At 40.3% G+C, this 18,776-nt stretch overlaps 1 protein-coding gene across 3 annotated transcripts in view; it reads left to right on the top strand.

The window, feature by feature from the left end:
- The window catches only part of phf14 (PHD finger protein 14), a 143,526-nt gene that overhangs the window by 88,672 nt on the left and 36,078 nt on the right, over positions 1 to 18,776 (top strand). For 2 of the 3 annotated variants that reach the window (XM_056398743.1, XM_056398744.1), the window contains exons 15-16: positions 2,974 to 3,036; positions 3,873 to 3,994. In XM_056398743.1, the coding sequence (XP_056254718.1) occupies positions 2,974 to 3,036; positions 3,873 to 3,994 (185 nt within the window). Of the gene's footprint in view, positions 1 to 2,973; positions 3,037 to 3,872; positions 3,995 to 5,898; positions 8,145 to 18,776 lie in introns of those variants that run through there. The other variant, XM_056398745.1, reaches the window with a different exon arrangement.

Raw genomic sequence — 18,776 nt, forward strand, 5'->3', positions numbered from 1 at the left:
CACAATATCTTTACAGGCTTTTGGTTGTACAATCACATTTCTTGTGAATATCAACTTTTTCCTTTTACTAATTGAGTGGAATGTGTCCAACTATCCAAAGGTGTAGGTTTGGTTTCAGAAGTGGGGAACCAGTGATGTCAAAGGGTTTTTCAATCCAAAAATCATATGTCATGTCTGCATATGTGTGTATATATACGCACACACTATACAGTATATTTATACATGTTATATTGCAGCCTGATGCTAAAATATTTTAAAATGAATATTTTCTCTCATCAATCATAGATATATACCCAATAATCAGAAAACAAAAACAGAATTTTAGGTATTAGAAAGAAAAAAATGAAATTTCGCATTGACAGAAGTATTGAGATATTTTGCTGTGACTCTTGAAATTGAGCTCAGGTTCCTCCATTTCTCTTGATCCTCTCTGAGATGTTTTTGCACCTTGACTGGAGTCCACCGGTGGTAAACTCAGCTGATTGGACACACACCTGTCTATCTAAGGTCTCACAGCTGCCAATGCAGATCAGAAAAGAAACCATGAGGAGGAAGGACCATTTGTTTGGTACCATTGTGTCTCTGCATAGACCAAAACCTAGGCCTGTGCTCACCGGATGATTCTGACATCCTGCACTGTAGTTAGAGGCACTGCAGTGAAAACAAGAGATAATATGATAAAATGAAATGATAAAATGATGTAGGATAAACAGTGCAGCTTTGCAGAATGGGAGTCTTGTTTGATGTTATTAATTTGAGCAATACATACAGACATAAAAGAGGATCAAACAATGAAGTCTGGAAAGATGGAACAACTCCTGCAGTATGAGTCAATTATTGTTATGATCTTAACTTCAAGTTGGATAACACCTGCTCCAGATGTGCATACAGAAAGCTTTCAAACACCTTCCCTTTTGTCACATGTTGATATGTTGCAGCCTGATGATAAAATCTTTTAAATGAATTCTTCCCTCATCAATCTACACTCGGTACCAATTAATGATGTTATTCAGACACGTATTCAGACACTTTGCTGTGACACTAGGTTCCTCTGTATCCTCTGACACTAAGACTGTGTCAAGCCTCAAAAACATTTATGCTGCATTCAAGGTTCCTGAGAAGAACAGTGGTCTCCATCATTCTGACATGAAGAAGTCTGACAAGCATCACTGCAGCTCTCCACTGATCTGGGCTTTATGTCAGAGAGTCCATATGAAGCTTCTCCTCAGTTACAGTTTGTAAAAAAGCGGCTAAAGGCCTCAGAGACTGAGAGAAACCAGATTCTCTGGTTTGATGAAACCAAGACCGAACTGTTTGATCTCAGTTCTAAACATCACGTCTGGAGGAAACAAGGCACCGTTCATCACCTGCCCAACACCATCCCAACGGTTAAGCATGGTGGAGGCTGCATCAGACTGTGGGGGGACAGGGAGACTGGTCAGGACTGAGGGAAAGATGAACAGAGTCAAGTACAGAGCGATCCTTAATGAAAAAACCAGGTCCAGAGATCTCATCTGCCCTCAGAGTCATGAATGATGGCTCATGTCTTTGCCAATGTCAGAATGATATTTGGCCTGTTTTCCCATTAATATATTAACTTTTATATTTGTAGTATTGAATTAATGTCAAATTTAATTTGCCCTGCCATAGTTTCACATTGGCTCCCCCGCATATAACACACACGCACATACCACACACTCACCCCAACCAGCTGACTGTCATTTAGGTGAGTAGATGCTGTGCTGTGGTTAAACAGAGGGGAAGAGATCGATAGACAGACAGGTCATTTAGTTCAGTTTCGTAGCTGCCACTTGTTTTTGGTGGTTGTAAACAGAACTTTCAGCCCTAACAGGGAAGGGATAGTCCACGAGAGATAAAGAGCCATAAACATCTGTTTCTCTTCCTCTCCCTGCTGATTTTGAGTGAATACGGTAAATGCTCTGGTTATTGAATATGAGTGAAAATCCAGGAGATCAGCAGTTTGAGAAACTCTCAAACCAGCGTCTGACTCCAACAATCATGTCACAGTCAAAGTCACATTTGTCCTCATTGTGATGTTTGATGTGAACATGAACTGAGGCTGTTCACCCGAATCTCCATAAGCAGATATACGACCTGTATATCTTCCTAATGAAGTGCTCGTACGCATGTACTGTATATACACAGTGGCTTCAGAAGGTATTCAGACCCCTTCACTTTGTGTGCGTTTAATCTTAAGTGGTTAATATTGCCATTTGCAATTTGTCCATCTGTCTACACGCACGTGAAATCTGTTATTTACATAAGTAGTCCGTCTGTATATAAGGTCTTACAATTCACACTGCATGCACTCACCAAGCTGTGAAGTCCAGAGAACTCTTTGTAGACCTCTGTGACGAAACTGTGACAAGGCACAGATCAGGGCATGGGTATAAACCATTTCATCTCTATAGGGATAGAGAACGGTCATATATCAGCTCAGGTTTGCTTCTGTTTTGAGATGTTCAACTCTGGCCATTTTGTTAGGAGAATAAGTGTTAGTCAAAATATTGATTATTCATGTATTCATTGATTTTACATGAAAAACCTGCAGAGGATGTATAGCTACTTTTTAAGTAATGTCTGCAAAGCTTCCTGTTTGGTTACTATGGCATCATGAATCAGAGGGTGGGTTTGTTGCCCTAGAGGCAAAATCCATCAAAAAAACTGTTCATCAAGAACTTGCTGCATCTCGTAAAGCTTATAACTGTTAGTACATTGTAATAACTGAAGGCAACTAGATTATTATTTATCAACTCAGCTTCTCTCATCTTGAGTTTAGCAGCTGACGGTCAGAGGACACTGTTTACATTGTTTACATTACTGAACCTGTGATATCAAGAAGGTGATGACCCACTCAGAGCGAGGTTTAATGAAAATGAAAATTTGACTTTGGAGTTGTAGTGCATTATAATTTTGATCAGAGCTTAAAAGTGATCTTTTTGTGTTTGACAGAGAACCAGAGGACAGAAGAGGAAGAGAGTTCCCATCTGTGAAGACAAAGAAGATAAAATTGAGGTTTGTCTCTCAATCCTGCTGCAGAAAACTATATGCTTACTTACTAATTACCTTCACTCATATTTGCTTTTGTTCACCCCCTTTCACCCATGTTGACCCTTTATGTAGGGAAATTATAAAAAAGTGTTTTTACATTACAATTTTAATATAAAGTCAGAGAAATAGCTACAGTAATGAGTGGCAGAAAGCCATTAGACTAACTTTTACCTCCACAAAAACTAAAACACACATAAAAACTGAATAGTTGCTTTAAGTCTAGTGTTGTTCATGATTAACAGCTTAACCATTAACCATTATTAAGAATTTTGATCCATTAATTAAAAAGTTAGAATTTCCTTGGAAATCAGGACCATCTGAACATCTCTTCTGCAACAATGAAATTGTGTGATGATCTGTGGGGAGGGGCTTCTCTCCTCCCTGTGTGTGTGTGTGTGTGCGCTCACACACATGCTCTAGTCTGTCTCGCTTTCTGTTTAGACACTCCGGATCATTCTAGTCCACTTTAACCCAGGTGTAGTGGTATTTTTTAATGGATTCCAGACACTTGTCTATACTAAGTAATGCGTTTTAAATCTTGTTAATGGTTGGTTAACGAGCGTTGGCAATCAGTCAGAAAAAAAATCTAAATCAACATCCGTATTTAAGTCCAGATGTTTCCGTCTTGATATTGACTGAAGAATTCAGGTCAGTCTTAAAGTCACTTTCATGACTTGTGTTTAGGAAATATTTCTCCAGTGTAATTTCATCTTTCCTCAGTTTAACATTTCATTCCTGTTTACATCTCCACCAGCAAGTGCCCATACAGCTCTCGATTCTAATCAGCTGTGTTTCCATAGGAACCACTGCCACGGGAACGGCGACAACGGCAGTCTGTAATGCAGAAAAAACCCAAAGCCGAAGACACGAGGACTGAGTGTACAACCTGCAAAGGACCGGGCGACAATGAAAATCTAGTGAGGTGAGAGAATATGTGGAGGTTGGGGTTGGGGTTATTATGCATGCTCTGTGTGTGTGTGTGTGTGCGTGTGTGTATCTCATGAGGCAGCCATATCCTCCTGATGATTAAAGTTCAGTCTTCATTAGGCTCTGGCTGCCTGGACTGTGCAGAATGAGGGGGCTGCGGGTATCTTATCCATAGGCCCCCTGTATTGACCTGCCACGTACATTTGCACAGTTCATTAAGGCGTAATGAATAGCTCAGTTTATTCTGCTCCTTTCTTGGGATCTCAGGTGTCAGGCATCTAATAAACAGGATTCTTCTTTGACATTGGAATTCTGTGGAGAAAAAAAAAATCCTAGATCACAACAGGCACCTTGTCAGCCCATTGTCATGTGATGAATCTCTTACATAAAATTCCTTTCTCACCTCAGACTGAACAGAATTCTCTTCATCAATTTCACACTGTCTTCTGAAACCGCCTCGTCTCAACCTGAACCTGTTTATGACTTTTTGAATTGTTGTGTTGAAACATAACTCCAACCATTTGAATTAGATACTGTAGCTTTTTACATTCTACAAATTACTCAACTATAAATTCTCAAACAGCGGCAGTGAGGACCAGTGTATTAAAGACTGCCATTTATTCCCTAACATTCCTTTTCCTCAGTTTAGTTTGGCACCTCCTGGTTTTCTAATCCACTCTGTTTTAACTTGCTGTTGATGCCAACTCAACACTTCCTCCATCCGTATATGTTGTCTTGATAAATTCACAATGATTTACATTGTGCAGCACTAATACCATGATCATAGCAACAGTTGTACCATATTAAACATACATCTGATACTAGTTTTTAACAGAAACACTGTCACTCTGTCACTCACAAATGAATCCCAGCTGCATCTACTTTTTTCAGTCAGTCATTTTCTTCCTGATGGGTTTAAACATATAGTCAGTCAGAAAATGAATTGTCTATTCTTTTGATAATCATATAATCATTTCAGTAATTTCCCAACTAAAATTGTATAACATTTTATGAAGATATCACTTTGGGCCCCAGGATATTACCATTATTTTCAGATGTTTTTTTCTGTCAATAAATCAGTTAATCAAAAAATCAAAGAATTAATGTGGAGTAAAATTATTAATTGCAGGCCTAAATCTGTTTACTTACAAACAGGCTTTTAATGTCAAATATCTGCAGGACGTGCTGCGTTTTCTTTTGGTCTTTTAACAATTATACAAAGGCAACAACGAGGTGAAAGTATTTGGATTTATTTTGTAAATGCGCGTGCTAAATGGAAAAAACAGCATGTTTCTGAGTATGACATGACTCTGTTGTCGTTCTTATGAAATTATTGCTCTCTCTGCTGCAAGTTAGGCCATTTCACCACCCACCATCCCCCAGTATTATCACCCTTCTTATCAACTGGCCTTTATTGTTCATGTAGGCTTATTATTTGAGACTTGAATACAGGCTTTTATTTAAGATTTCACCTGAAGTGCTTCGTAACCCTGCCTGTGCTTTGAGTGCTGTATAAACTAAATGTTACTCGCCCAACTCACTTTTTAAGTTAGTTTCTTTTGTAATACTTGACATAGCTGAATGTGTAGACAGGATGCTTTGAGGTTAAACCATGTTAATGTTAAAGCCAAGGTAAAATCTAATCTGCACAAGAAAGTATGTACTTATGATAGACCTCATTTACATCAATGCAGCAATGGCTTGTACAGCTTTTTGAAATGATACCATGCCCATGGCAAGACCAGTATCATGGAAATAGATGAAAAAAAGCTGAACACTTGAATGTCAAAGTGTCTGTGTTTCTCTTGTGTGCTCTTGAGGCAGCGTTTACGTTGTGAGGGTTGCTGGTCGGGGTGTGAGGTGTGCTGCCCTGACTCTTTCTATCTTTGCATTGCACAGGTTGTGAGAGCCCGGGCAGCCACCTCACCTCCCATAAAAACTCGGGACAGATGACCATTGGCTTAGAGACAGAGAGAGGCAAATTGAGGCGTTTGAAGGATGGCACTCGGGTCAGGCTGAAGAATGAGACCGTCACGCCGCCCCACAACCACCTCTGATCCAAACTGGACCAACAACTGTCCAACGAAAATTGAGCAGAACTGTCTGAATCTAAATTATGGAATCCAAATCATGAAAGGTTGCTTTAAGCCAGTAATGTTTGGTTAATGTTCGACTCTGAAATGCTTGTATACACTACAAGTAACTTGGTTGATGGGTTAATTTTTTTTTCTGTTTATCATTTTGGGCTCCAGTTGCATCTATGGAAAAGTCTGTATTAAAAGATTTTAGCAAGTGAACACAATACTGTGCTATTTATGTAGCCCAATGACATAAGTGCTTATCAACGGGCCGACTGATACATGCAACTGTCTTCATCTTTTATTCGACCCTGAGTCCTGTAATCTTCAGAAGTTACATGGTATTGCATCATTACTTCCTGAATGTGATGTATTTTATTTTGAAATAAGATGTTGGGGCTTTTCATGAGACAGTAAGAAATCAAACTGATGGGTCTGTAACCTATGGAGTCAGATGAGTCAGAAGACAGGTTTCGCTGTTATGGTATACCCACCAGTGCAACGTGAAGATGCATTGGTTTCCATGGTTGTAGTTTTCCAGGAAGGTCAAACTCCCATTTCATGGGATCTTATAGATTGCATTCAAATCTGGCTGTTATGTGTAATTAGTTGGTCCAAGGCTGATGAGTTTTTTGACTGCTCATATGGCAGCTAAGTTTGTTTGGCTTCTTCACTCTTTAGGAAATGAAATAAATCCTGTTGGCTTGTTGCTCGCTGTGTGAAAGCACAACAAAAAGCTGAAAGAGCTCTTAAAGTCATGAACCTGCTGCACTCTCTGTGACAGTCTGACTCTCTGTGGCTCTAGCTACTCAACATGTATGTGAAATGATTTAGATCAGCAGATTGTTTGTGTTGGTACTCGGCTGGCACTCTGGACTGTTCACCTCCCGGTGCCACTTCTCGTCAGAGCCAATCAGCCGGATTGATTGTCAGTGAAGTCATCCAGTCATTCTTTAGAATTTCAGTGTGAGTTACACACAATTATTAGTGGTTAATTACAGGCGGATTTGAACGTAGGCTTTCTCAGATGTGAGTGTTGTGTTGTATTTTTTAAGTAAGTGAAGTACCAGAAGAAAAGTCAGTGTTTATAGAAAAGCCAACAGTTTCTGGTCTGTCAACTGTAGCAGTAAAGTAATGCTGCCATAAAGCATCTGTAGTATGAACAAACTAGTGTAGTTAGTGGTAATAGCACTTAAATATTAGTCCAGATGTCTTTAGTGTCTTTAGGCATTTAGAAGTCTTTCTCTGTCTCCACATCTTGAAGTGACAGTTAAACTGACACGTCCTCAGACAGAACCCCAGCTTTGTCTCCATGTCCCTGGTGGCCCATAGTCAGTGCTGTCAAAACAACAGCTGCTTGCTGGTCTGTCAGGGCTTATGACAAGTGTCACATTCTGCCCTCATGTGTCAGTCTGTTGCCTATCCAGGGCCCAATATGCATGCTTTTGGGAGCAGTCAAACCCATGCAGTTTTACTGCTTTTTGCCTCTCTGGTGTGTGTCCAGTGGGTTTGTCTTTAGAGATGAGATCTTGGTGCAGAATGACTTGCTGACTCCTGACCAGCTCTTTTCCATCAATCATATTCAGTCAGTCCCAAAGACTGTGTGTCAGTTATACAATGCATGGCTGTATCTATTTACCCAGATATGTATAATAATTTAAAACTGAAAATAAGTGATGTGGTCTTGTAGAATTTGAATGCCAGGTAGTGTGACGATATGTACAGTATTTATTGAAGAGGCCAAACATACATCTTTTTTTTTTGTGCCTACAGACTTCATTATATATCATAAGCTTGTGTTGTGAACAGAGTTGAACTCTGATTTGTGATGTAGTCTTGAAGCAACCACCATTTTTTCTTTTAATTGCCAAACATTTGTTTACCTTTGTTTACAGACATGTTCTTAAGGGAATATTCCAGATTAATTGTGTACTGTGTTATTGTGATACTGTATGAAGTAACAATATGAATGTTGCTCCTGTTGTGTATGTAAAGTGTCTCAGTCTCTGGCCTATAGCTCTTGAAAATTAAGCGGAGCTTTAATAAACTCTTGACTTTTTCACCTTATTGCTGCAGTGATAAATGAGTGTCAGCCAGCTAATTAATCGTTCTAAAGGTGCGGCAGCGGCGGTCCATTTGTGCGTGTAATGCCCTCTGTCACCTGTGATTTATCACCTGGGAAGTGGCCTTCTTGTTGGGAAATGTTGCCTCTCAGCTCACACAGAGTACAGTCTAATTCTTTGATTGCTGTCAGAATAAAAAAGACCTCTGAAAATTAGATTTAGAGCATTGAATACTAAAGCTGACAGCTCAAAGACAAATAAAAAAGAATGGATGGGTTGTAATCGTGTAAACTGTGTGTGTGTGTGTGTGTGTGTGTGTGTGTATATGTATATATATATATATGTGTGTGTGTGTGTGTGTGTATATATATGTGTGTGTGTGTGTGTGTGTGTGTGTGTGTGTGTGTGTGTGTGTGTGTGTGTGTGTGTGTGTGTGTGTGTGTGTGTGTGTGTGTGCGCGCGCGGATGCATCATATCGAAATATGACAACACAGAAGAGAAGAAGGCCAAGGCCAAAGATGTGGCCAAGTAGCTGAGGGTAAAAAATTAAGCCAACACTGAAGAACCAAAAACTGCAGTGTGTCTAATGGCCAGTAGAGTCTGGCTCCAACAGTGAGTCAATCCCCATAGACTCCCATGTTAAAATTACCAAAACAGTTTTTGTCTCCATAGCTAATTTCCTCCTTGATGCCAGCTGTTTATATATCTCACCTGTTTACATTTTATTAAGGCTTGATATTCTGCATAACTGAGGGCATGGCCTCTTTGAGTGACAGGGTGGTGAGCGTATGCTTCCACAAACCGGCTTTCACCGCAGTCTCCGCTCCACACACCTCTCTGACCATTTTTTGATTAGCTAGGAGTTACGGGCGAAATCAGACACTGCCACGTTGGCAACAGTGGAGCAGCTCACTCTGAGCTTCAAAACCGCTCTTCAGAAACCTTTGGGTGATGTCACAGAGGCTACGTCCATCTTTATTAACAGTCTGTGGATGCAACAACCTGCTGTTAGCATTAGTAAAACATTGCAATGACAAAAAAAGAAAAGCAAAAGGCTAAAGGAGTCTGGATGAGAAAATGGTTGGGGAGATGTGGTCAGCATGGGTTGTCAATTTTTCAGTGAAAAGTGGCGGTGAGATTTTAGCATTTCTGTTAACAGTAGTGTGCTAGTTAACATTATCTTAAAGTGCTAGACTGCTTACTGTTGCTTGGCAACTCTGGGACTGACAGAATCATAATTGTAACCATCCCAATTTTAAATCCTAAATATCAAACATGTTTGATATTACCGGGGCAGCAGCAGTTTTGGAGGTTTAAGACTGGATCTGTGAGCGTCTCACATTACCAGATAATCTGAGCCAAACATCGGTACTGACCAAGGTCCAGGGCCAGATTTCTCCTCCGATTGTCAGGAGGGCTGAATCAGGGTTAAGTCAGGCTGTAACTCCTGAAGTCTGAGCCCAGCATTAGACTGCACTCTCCACCACCACTATCAAAACATCAAATGAGGGAATATCTTTTGGAAGAAGGGTCATCCTTCAGTAGAGTCCAGAGACTAGGAGAATCAATGCCATACAAGGCATGTTGATCAGTGATTTATTTTGTCAGAGTAAAGAAAAGCTGAAGGGGTCACTTAAAACACATTAGGAGTCATCTACAACAAATTTCATGGCGGTTCATTACTGATGTTGGAAATTTTACAAATATTCTTAGCACCAGGTCCACTTCCTGGTGATTTTCTAGAACTTTCTGCCACATTTTGTGATGTTCAAAGGATGGTGTTTGCTCAGTTGTAATGTAGATTTTTTTTTCAGCTTTCCATGACAACTAAGAAAACACTATCCACTGATGAAGGCCAAAAAATGTGACTGATGGACCTTATGTGCTTTCAAATTTCAAATCGTGCAGTCCTGTAAAAAGCCAATATTACATTTGGTACTAAGTGTAACAAAAAGCACTTTGTCTGCAAGTGGGTGGGTGCTCTTTGTTCTTTAAACAATTGTGGCAGAACACAGAAAGGGTTACAATTTGGTTTTCAACATGGATGCAGCATCATTTGGTGGAATCTCTGCAAGATGGAACCAACTGACTGTGCCAAAGTGTAGCTGCCCCAATCCCTCATCCCCAACCCCAAGGCCTTTAGGGACCGAACAGCAAACCAGAGATTAGCGCGGTTACAGCTGGTTTCTGGTCAGGGGATGAGACTGAGGCCACGAAGCGCAGGAAGAGGAGGGGCCGAGAGATAAAGAGAGAGAAAAGCTAGCAGGGAGGTTCTGGAAAGCAGTAACCTTTCCGATGATGAGTGCGTTTCCCATTACTGCTCTGACACTGGATCCGGGGAGATGATTTAATGGTGGCATTTTGTTTTTGCTGACTTCACCCTTTTTCCCCCCTATTAAAACAGAAAACACAAGAGCTGGGACTGGGGCTGTGTGGGAAGTGTGGCCAAGCAGCTAAAATCTATTACTCCCCAGCTTCTTTCCCCTTCTCTTTATCCCACTGAATCTGCCACAGTGTAAGTCTGCTCAAATTCTTTCTGAGGTACATGCTCTTCCTTCTCCTCCCCCTTAAATGGTTTCTGTCTTATCCTCTCATAACTGCACTGTGTTTCCTCCTACCCCAATGTTTAATCATTACACACAGAACATGAACCACAAAGCCCTATGGATACCTTATATCTTAACTGGCCACCTCATCATAGACTTGTTTTAAAGGAGATGCAGCGCACTACAAGATGAGTGTTTTTCTAGTGGAATTTCTGTAGCGAGTTACCAGTTGAGTAGAGTTTCTGGTGAGGTCAGGGCTTCAGTTTGTCCCACAGAGGTGAGGACATAGACCTGCGGCTGAAATCACTCTCAAACTCCTCTACAGTATTGTACCCAGTTCACTGAGGCCCCCTGCTGGAAAACATGAGAAACTTGAGTTAGATGAGAGCTGAGAGATCTCTCCCCTCCCCTCCCCTTCCCTCCCCTTCCCTTCCCTTCCAGCTGTGAATGAGTTGTGTCCAGATCAGCTAATAAAGTCAATCGCTCTGACTTCGCTTTCTCCATAGGTGCAACTTCAGCAGTCAATACATTACTTCCCCCTCTTGTAAAACAATGGCTCTTTTATAATGTTGCAATGACCCAACAGTAAATCAAAAACTAGGGAGCTCGCAAAGTCCAATAATCCACTCCTTTCTACAGAAAGACACCAGCGCACTTTGTCATGGATGAGAGTCAATGGCTGAGTGCTTTGTGTCATATTGATTTCTGTCACGTGGCCACTCCCAAGGTAATTGCATTGCTCACTTGTGATAAATTCACTGCCTTGTTTCAGCCACTTGGTTTCAGATGCCAGTGCTGCTGGAGACAAAAGAGGTTTCTAAAGCTAAAAACCCACTATGATTGCATGGACCCTTAACTGTGGGTACAAAGCAGTAGGGAAGCAACATGCATCACTGAGTGTTTCAATTCTGTCATGTGGATTTTTGTCATTGTTTTTGTAATAATGAACTGGACGTTGAAACCGTATGTCCTGTTGGGGTTCAGCCAAAGACAAGCTCCTCAGAAGGCAAGCAAAATGATAATGCCCTAAACAAATAAACATTGTTGATACCCCTCTACTTTGTTTGGTGTACATGTAATTATTACATGGGACTACAGTGACAAATTTGGGTCAGTGTTAGGACTGGGGTATGGTTAAAAGAAACTAGCTCCTCTGTTGCTCCTAACCGTTCCAAGAATCTGAATGTCAATCAAATAACGTCTCCCTACCCTGTACTCCGCATCATGACTGTCTGGGAACATTACAAGGCGATGCCCTTTATATATTCTGGTAATGTAATTTTTTTTTCTGGGTTATGCCCATATGCACACATTCTTTTTAGGTCCTCAACAAAATATTTTTACATGACCAACTGGGGGAACGTTCCGTTTACATCCCAAATGTCATCTTTTGCAACATTGCAATATGACTCTGGATGGATGCTCTCCTAAAGAGCATAAAGTCATATAAGTCATATAGGGGATGTTATGATATGGCCAACTCAGACCAATGTGCAAACGTTCTGGATTAGTCCTCAACTAAAGGTTCTCATACGACTAACACGGGACCATATTGACATGAATGTTCTGTTTGCATCAAACAGGGAATGTTGCTATGTGACCATGAAATAACTCAAATGGAATGTCCCTTTAAAGTCGTATTGGAAACTTCGAATTTGCAGCACTTTCATAATCTAAAGAGGATGTTTTAGGAAGGACCCCGATGTTCTGTAAAGGTTCAGGATGTTCCTTATGTTTAAAGAACTTTTTAGGAATGTTACACAAGATCCGCAGAGCATCCCCTCCTATGTGGATAATTTTCAGTTCTGTCCAGGACTCAATGTAATGTAGTTTCACCTTTGTTCTCATCAGTGTGATTTACTTTAGTTGTAGTGATAAATCAGTGAATATTGCTGCAGGCTATATGAATAAATGGAGCCTCTTCATTGCGGTTCCACGAGCGATGACTCTTTCTCTTTATGAGACCTGGAAAGAAATGTGGCAGAGACAGAAAGAGGTGGACGAGATCAAACAAAGTCATCTTAGATTTGTGGGCCTTCAGCCTCATTCAGCGAGGACAGGTCCTGGGGTGATGCCTGAGGGGAGGGAGGATTTGAGAACTTCACACAGAGATTAAACATCAGATGAAAGTGGACACAAATCGCCAACTGAGAGCAACATGTGTAGCAGACAAAAGCAATCAATCATGTCCCCGCCACCACCTCACCTCCAATAAGATTACATCAATCAATAACCTCTCTTATGAGTGATTGGATTTGTCAGTTTCAAACGTACAAGGTGGGGTATGGGTGGTGGTGGTGATTGGGGTGGGGAGGGTTGCTCAATTTTCCCAATGATTAAAGCAGGGTCAAATTGCTTTGATAACATCAAGGACCTTGCGGTGGCTGTGTGTGTCAGGGCAGTGCTGGGAGCAGATAGAGGCTGGTCTTAGCAGGTGACTCACACTGTCTGAGAGACTGACAACAACACCGGCTACATTACACAGATCAGCCAGCAAGGGTCCAAATTCACCGTCCTCCAAAGACGCAATGCTGCTAAAATATGTCTTTCATGGATCAAACACCAGCCAGATGCGTGTTTCCTCACTTCCTGGGTAGTTGAACAGCCTGTAAAAAAACATGGACAGTGTGTCTTTAATGTCACCTATAGGTTTCTGAATGGATGTTTGATGGTTGTCATTGTGGTTGCAGAGGCAGTTACTAAAGAATATCCAAATTTGGGCAAGGAGGGCACGACATGGACCTAAGACGTGGCAAGGAAACAAAACCAAATCACGGCTATTTGTGTTGGGCTTAGACACATTTTAATCAAGCAAACTTGCCTCAAAAAGTTCTCTTTCAGCCTTCAGTTTTAGTGACTGTAGGGATGGTAGTGTCAGTCAGCCCTACAATTTGGTCCAGAAAGGAATATCTCAAATATTATTGGATGGATTGCCATGAATGCTGGAGTACCAGGCCGCTATAGTAGTAGACTGTGGTCATGTTATTGTGAGTATGTGGACTGTCCAAGCTCAGTGTTTCAGAAGAAGTTTAGCCCACCAATCTTCCCCGCGACACACAACAGCCATTACAAAGGGTTCATTAAGGTGCAATACTTAGGGAAGCATGTAGGTAGTTGTCACAGCCTTGCCTAATGAAAAGAGTACTTCTGTGAAGTTTGGAAGGTCTTCAACAGACTCCAGCAGCGAAACTAAAGATGGAGATTCATGTGAAATCAATTGCCGGCTTGTGTGCAACAATAGGAGTGTGCTCATTAGTGGAGAACACACGCTTTGGTTATATGTCTTCTATTCGCTTGGTAGCCAGAGGGCACTTTAAATTCCCATTGTTTCCAGACAGATACGCATGCTCAGCCCGTCCAAGATTCTGTGTGTGTGTGTGTGTGTGTGTGTGTTTGTGTGTCAGTGTGTAAGTGTGGGGGAGAGATCCACCTGCCTCAGCATATTTGTGTTAATGTGCAGCAGCTGTTTGCTTATGCCCCTACCACTCATAAGATGCCAATTATCTATGCCAATTAAATTTCTACTCAGATTTTAGTAAATCTACCATGCTTAATGTGAAAACACTACAGGTGTATTATTACACCTGTTTCACAGCTTTTCTAGTGCCAGAGGGCTGCATTCCATAACTTCATGCTAATTAGAGTTTGGCTAGTCTCGGTCTACACAGAGGTGGAGTACCCACTGTGTGCTGTTGGTTGCTTAAAAGATAATTCTGGTTTAGTACAACATGGGTCTTTTTTCACTTTTGGCCATTTACCCAAAACTATCTAGTGAGAACAAGTCACTGTGTTAATTACTGAGATCTGGGATCAAGCTGTCAAGAGTACATGAACATGAAGAGTCACAGGTAGTAAGCCCACACAAACTGCCAGGTTAGCCAAACATATTTGGAAGAAAACGAAGGTGACTGGTAAAACGATTACCTAAAGTGTCTGTTTAAAATGTGCATCACAGTTTACAGATAGACTCTAGTTCAATGCTGGCCTACTGTTCTTACCACAATCTTACATCCACAGGGTTTTCCTACAGTGAGGGGTTGTTATCAACGTTTCAGGTGTGCTCACTTTCAGATTTACATCCAGATAAAGTGATTTAAGATTGGGATGAATCTGAAAACTAGCTGAAATTTACAGTGACTGGACAAACCGCACATAAATTGTTTCCTGCAACTTGTACAGATCGTTCAGTCTTTGACAGACGGGAAGGAGAAGAAACCTTACGACTGAGTAAATACACAGAACACACAGAACGAGTTGTCCATAATGATCTGGCAGTAAATCACCCCAGCAAATCCCCAGTAGTTACGTACACAGTAACATTTGCGCTGAAGAGGCCAAAAGAATCTCAAAGTTTGGGAGAGATCCTGGATGGAGAATCATGTAGCACTGTGTGTCTACAGAAGGTGCTGGGGATGAGAGAATTTGTAAAACAAATCTAACTTCAGGTGAAGGTAATTTCTTATACAGGTACGTCTCCGTCAGGCTGCACACAAGTGACCTAACTGATTGCTGATGTCAGTCACAAACATCCAACATGTGAAAATTTTTATGAGAAGGACTGGCAGCTTCCAGGTCTAAAGACGAATGATTAGAATTATAATGTGTGTCCTTACCTGACCTTACATGATCTGACTAAGCTCTCAGCTTATTTAAAACCTGTTTGACTTGTCTCATTGCTTCTATTTCTACTACTGTATCTGTAGTAGATGCACACATCCCATAAATATAAACATGTGCTGGACTAATAAAACAATGTGAGAAAGAAAAGTAAAGGTCCGTACACTATGGCTCCCTGATGTAAAAATTAATGAGATATCCAGGAGCTACATACTGAATGATTTAACTACAAACAATTGCCTTCTTAAATCGGCACATTATATCCATATTTACAATCTCAAGTCCCAATGTATAGAGACATAGACATACAAATATATACATACAAATAAGAGATCCTCAAAGCACAATAGACATACATCAGACCAGTAGCTGTCATACCTTCAATATGGCTGGATTAGAATAGAGACATGTCTTTATTCTAAAAAGATATTAATTAATTCATTTCATTAAAAAAAGAATATAGACACCGTTACCATCCTAAAACATCAGATCTGATACCGTCAAACTGCCTAATTCCTTTCAGCACACACATCCAACATAAAGCAGGCTTCATTGTTGAGGACTAGTAGTTGATATCCAAACACTGTCTGATATTAATCACGTACAGACAACTTCTTGGACGGAGCGTATAATGTGATTTCATGATGTTCAGCCTGAAACCACAGCATGAAAAGGCCAAACAATCCCAACTACATCAAACAGAATCAGTGTGGAGGAGCAGTGATCACCTGCTGGTTCCTCATTTTACTGACTGAGGGGGAGAGATAGTGATGTGTCTGTTAAGAAGAAAACATTATGTAACCATTATCCAAGGTATATGTGGATCCTTTAGAATTTATTTATATATTATCCATATATTTTTACAACAGGAGACCACAGCAGCAACACTAAGGCTTCACACATCACTTAGCTGTCACAGTTGAAACTAACTCAAACTATAGTAAGTGTCCTCATTTAAAAATTGATGGCAAATGAAGTGCTGCTCATGCTAGCATGCTTTACGTCATAGTGTTCTTTGCCTCTGTTTAGTTTCTTAAGTCTGTATTTCAAGAAGCAGCATTGTGAATTATCACTCACTTGTGTTGGTTTACCCAAATTACAAGTTACAAAACATATTTTTATCTGATTTCTGGTGGTACGTATCCATGCAGATAGTTTTGGTTTTATTTGTTTTTTTGAGTTTTTTTTGTTTCTTTTTTGGGTTGTTTGTCTCTGAGAATTTAGTTTTCTATCAACAATGTCCCTGTAAATCTGGTTAATCCACAGAACAAAGTGTGGTCATTACTCATTGGAAGTACTTTTTTTTTTACCAAAGAAAAAGTCCATAAGCAAAATAAATATGTCTAATATTTCTAAACATGAAAACTAATATGTGCTAACTATAAGCACTTATCCTTTAGAAGACATAGGACGTGCCAAGCTTGCAGGTGGGCAGCACCAAGAGAAGTATTGATGTCAGTAAGACCAGGAAGTAAAGGCTGGACCCCCAATGAGGCGTTTCATTCAAAGGAGAAAGTTGGGTTTTACCCTGACAGAGTTTCTCCCTTTGGTGTAAACTCTGATCCTTGTGACTCTGGAGACCATGTACATGCACAAAAACCTATATAACATACTATAAGTAAGGAAAAACTCAGAAAAGCATAACAGGTCCCCTTTAAATGTAGTGTTTCTCAAATTGTCTGAGTGACCACAAAGCCTGTTAGTGAGTAGTGTATAAGCGTTTTTTTCAATATGAAATCAACTCATCTAAATTCAAACATTATTATCTGAATTGACTGTTGTACAATGTTGTTGGAATGTAACAGATTTTGCGACACTGTGTACTCACGTAGATTCACCAGTTTACAGTTTGTTTTACGACTTCTGTCAAAAATGATCAGTGTGACAATTGAAAGGAAATATGGATGAAGCTAACAGTTAGCTGCCCTGGGATTGTGTTCATTTCTGTAGTTATCAGCCTGTTAACTATCAAACATGAACAACGGAAAAGATTGTGGACCGGTGGTCAATTAAAAGAAAATCAAATGAAACCCCCGACATACAGACACAACAGGCAAGTGTTAAGTTTTACTGGTAATGTCGTCACCACGACTGGGACTCATAGTGAGTTTGATGACATCCAGCCAGTGTTCATATGTGTATGATCATTTTATTGCTACATTAATAGCACCACTTGTTGCCATGCAGTGTCTGAGGGACAGGGTTTGCCGATAATTCAACTTTTCCCTGGTTAGGACAACCTGATAGTCAAGTGGTTAGGGCACCTACCACATGGGTTCTTATGCCTCGAGCAGTTAAACCCCACTTCAACTCAGCTGGCTAGACATTTTGCCGCTTATGATTGCTAAATAAAAAGCCCTTATTAGTTTTGGGGATGTTTGGGGAGTTAAACATCTTTTATAATGGTTGCTATGAAGAAAATGATTTCGGAGCCACGGGCTCAAATTGATGGCACCAAAACCAAATCTCTGAAAACATTCCTGATCTCACAATTACAGTTCTACCATGCTGGTGTTAAGCAGGTATAATGTTTACCATGTTCACCATCTTAGTTTAGCATGTTAGCATGGTAACATTAGCTAACTAAAGGTGTAACATGTAACTTCTCCACATTGAAATGTCTAAAAACAACTACAGCTACTGTATATTATTTATGTTTTTGGGTTGTGCATGCATCATCACTGTGTTTGTATGCCAGAAGCATCAACAGCCACACTATTAAGATACAAGTTTCAGATCTTGGTTGTTTTGATGAAAGATTTTAGTCATCGGACATCTGGATCATAATTATCAGACGAACAAACTTAGCAAACGTTAGTGGTCTGGGACAATTTTTTTATTTATTCCACACAGTTGAAATACATGAAGATGTACCTAAAATCATATTATCATATTCATCTCAGTTACAGCCCATTCAAATAATCCACATACACACAATAACACCTGTATAAGTCTTGACATTTTACATACATATAAAGACTATTTGTTCAATACTCCAACTTCTGGGACAATTTTTAACATGACTATAGACAACTATTTTATTCAGTCTTTTTACCGGAGTTAATCACCTGATCAGTTTGTCTCTGTGGATAATTCAGTAAAAACCTCCTGAACAATTGACACTGAAGGAATCCAAACCAGGAGTAACTGATTGCAATGACGGCAATTGTGGTGAAGACAACAACGTTTAAGTCAATTAATCGTTGTGAATGGAATATCTTTGGTATTCAGACCTGTTTGGACAGAGCAAGACAACTGGAGATATCAGTAAGGCTCGTAAAATACCCCACAACAGGAAGTTGAGTCAATACTGCATTGACACACAATAAAATGCACTAAAAGCATGGGTCTATCTGAACAAGAGGAAATTGGCCTGTGACTGTAGCACAAGGAGAGCAGACTTTTCTCTTAATCATTTATGAGGCTGACTGCCCTTCAACAAGCTCCCCCAGCCCGGTAAACATACGCACGCC

Source organism: Seriola aureovittata, chromosome 16 (genome assembly GCF_021018895.1).
Source record: "Seriola aureovittata isolate HTS-2021-v1 ecotype China chromosome 16, ASM2101889v1, whole genome shotgun sequence".
In the NCBI taxonomy this organism is placed as follows: Eukaryota; Metazoa; Chordata; class Actinopteri; order Carangiformes; family Carangidae; genus Seriola; species Seriola aureovittata.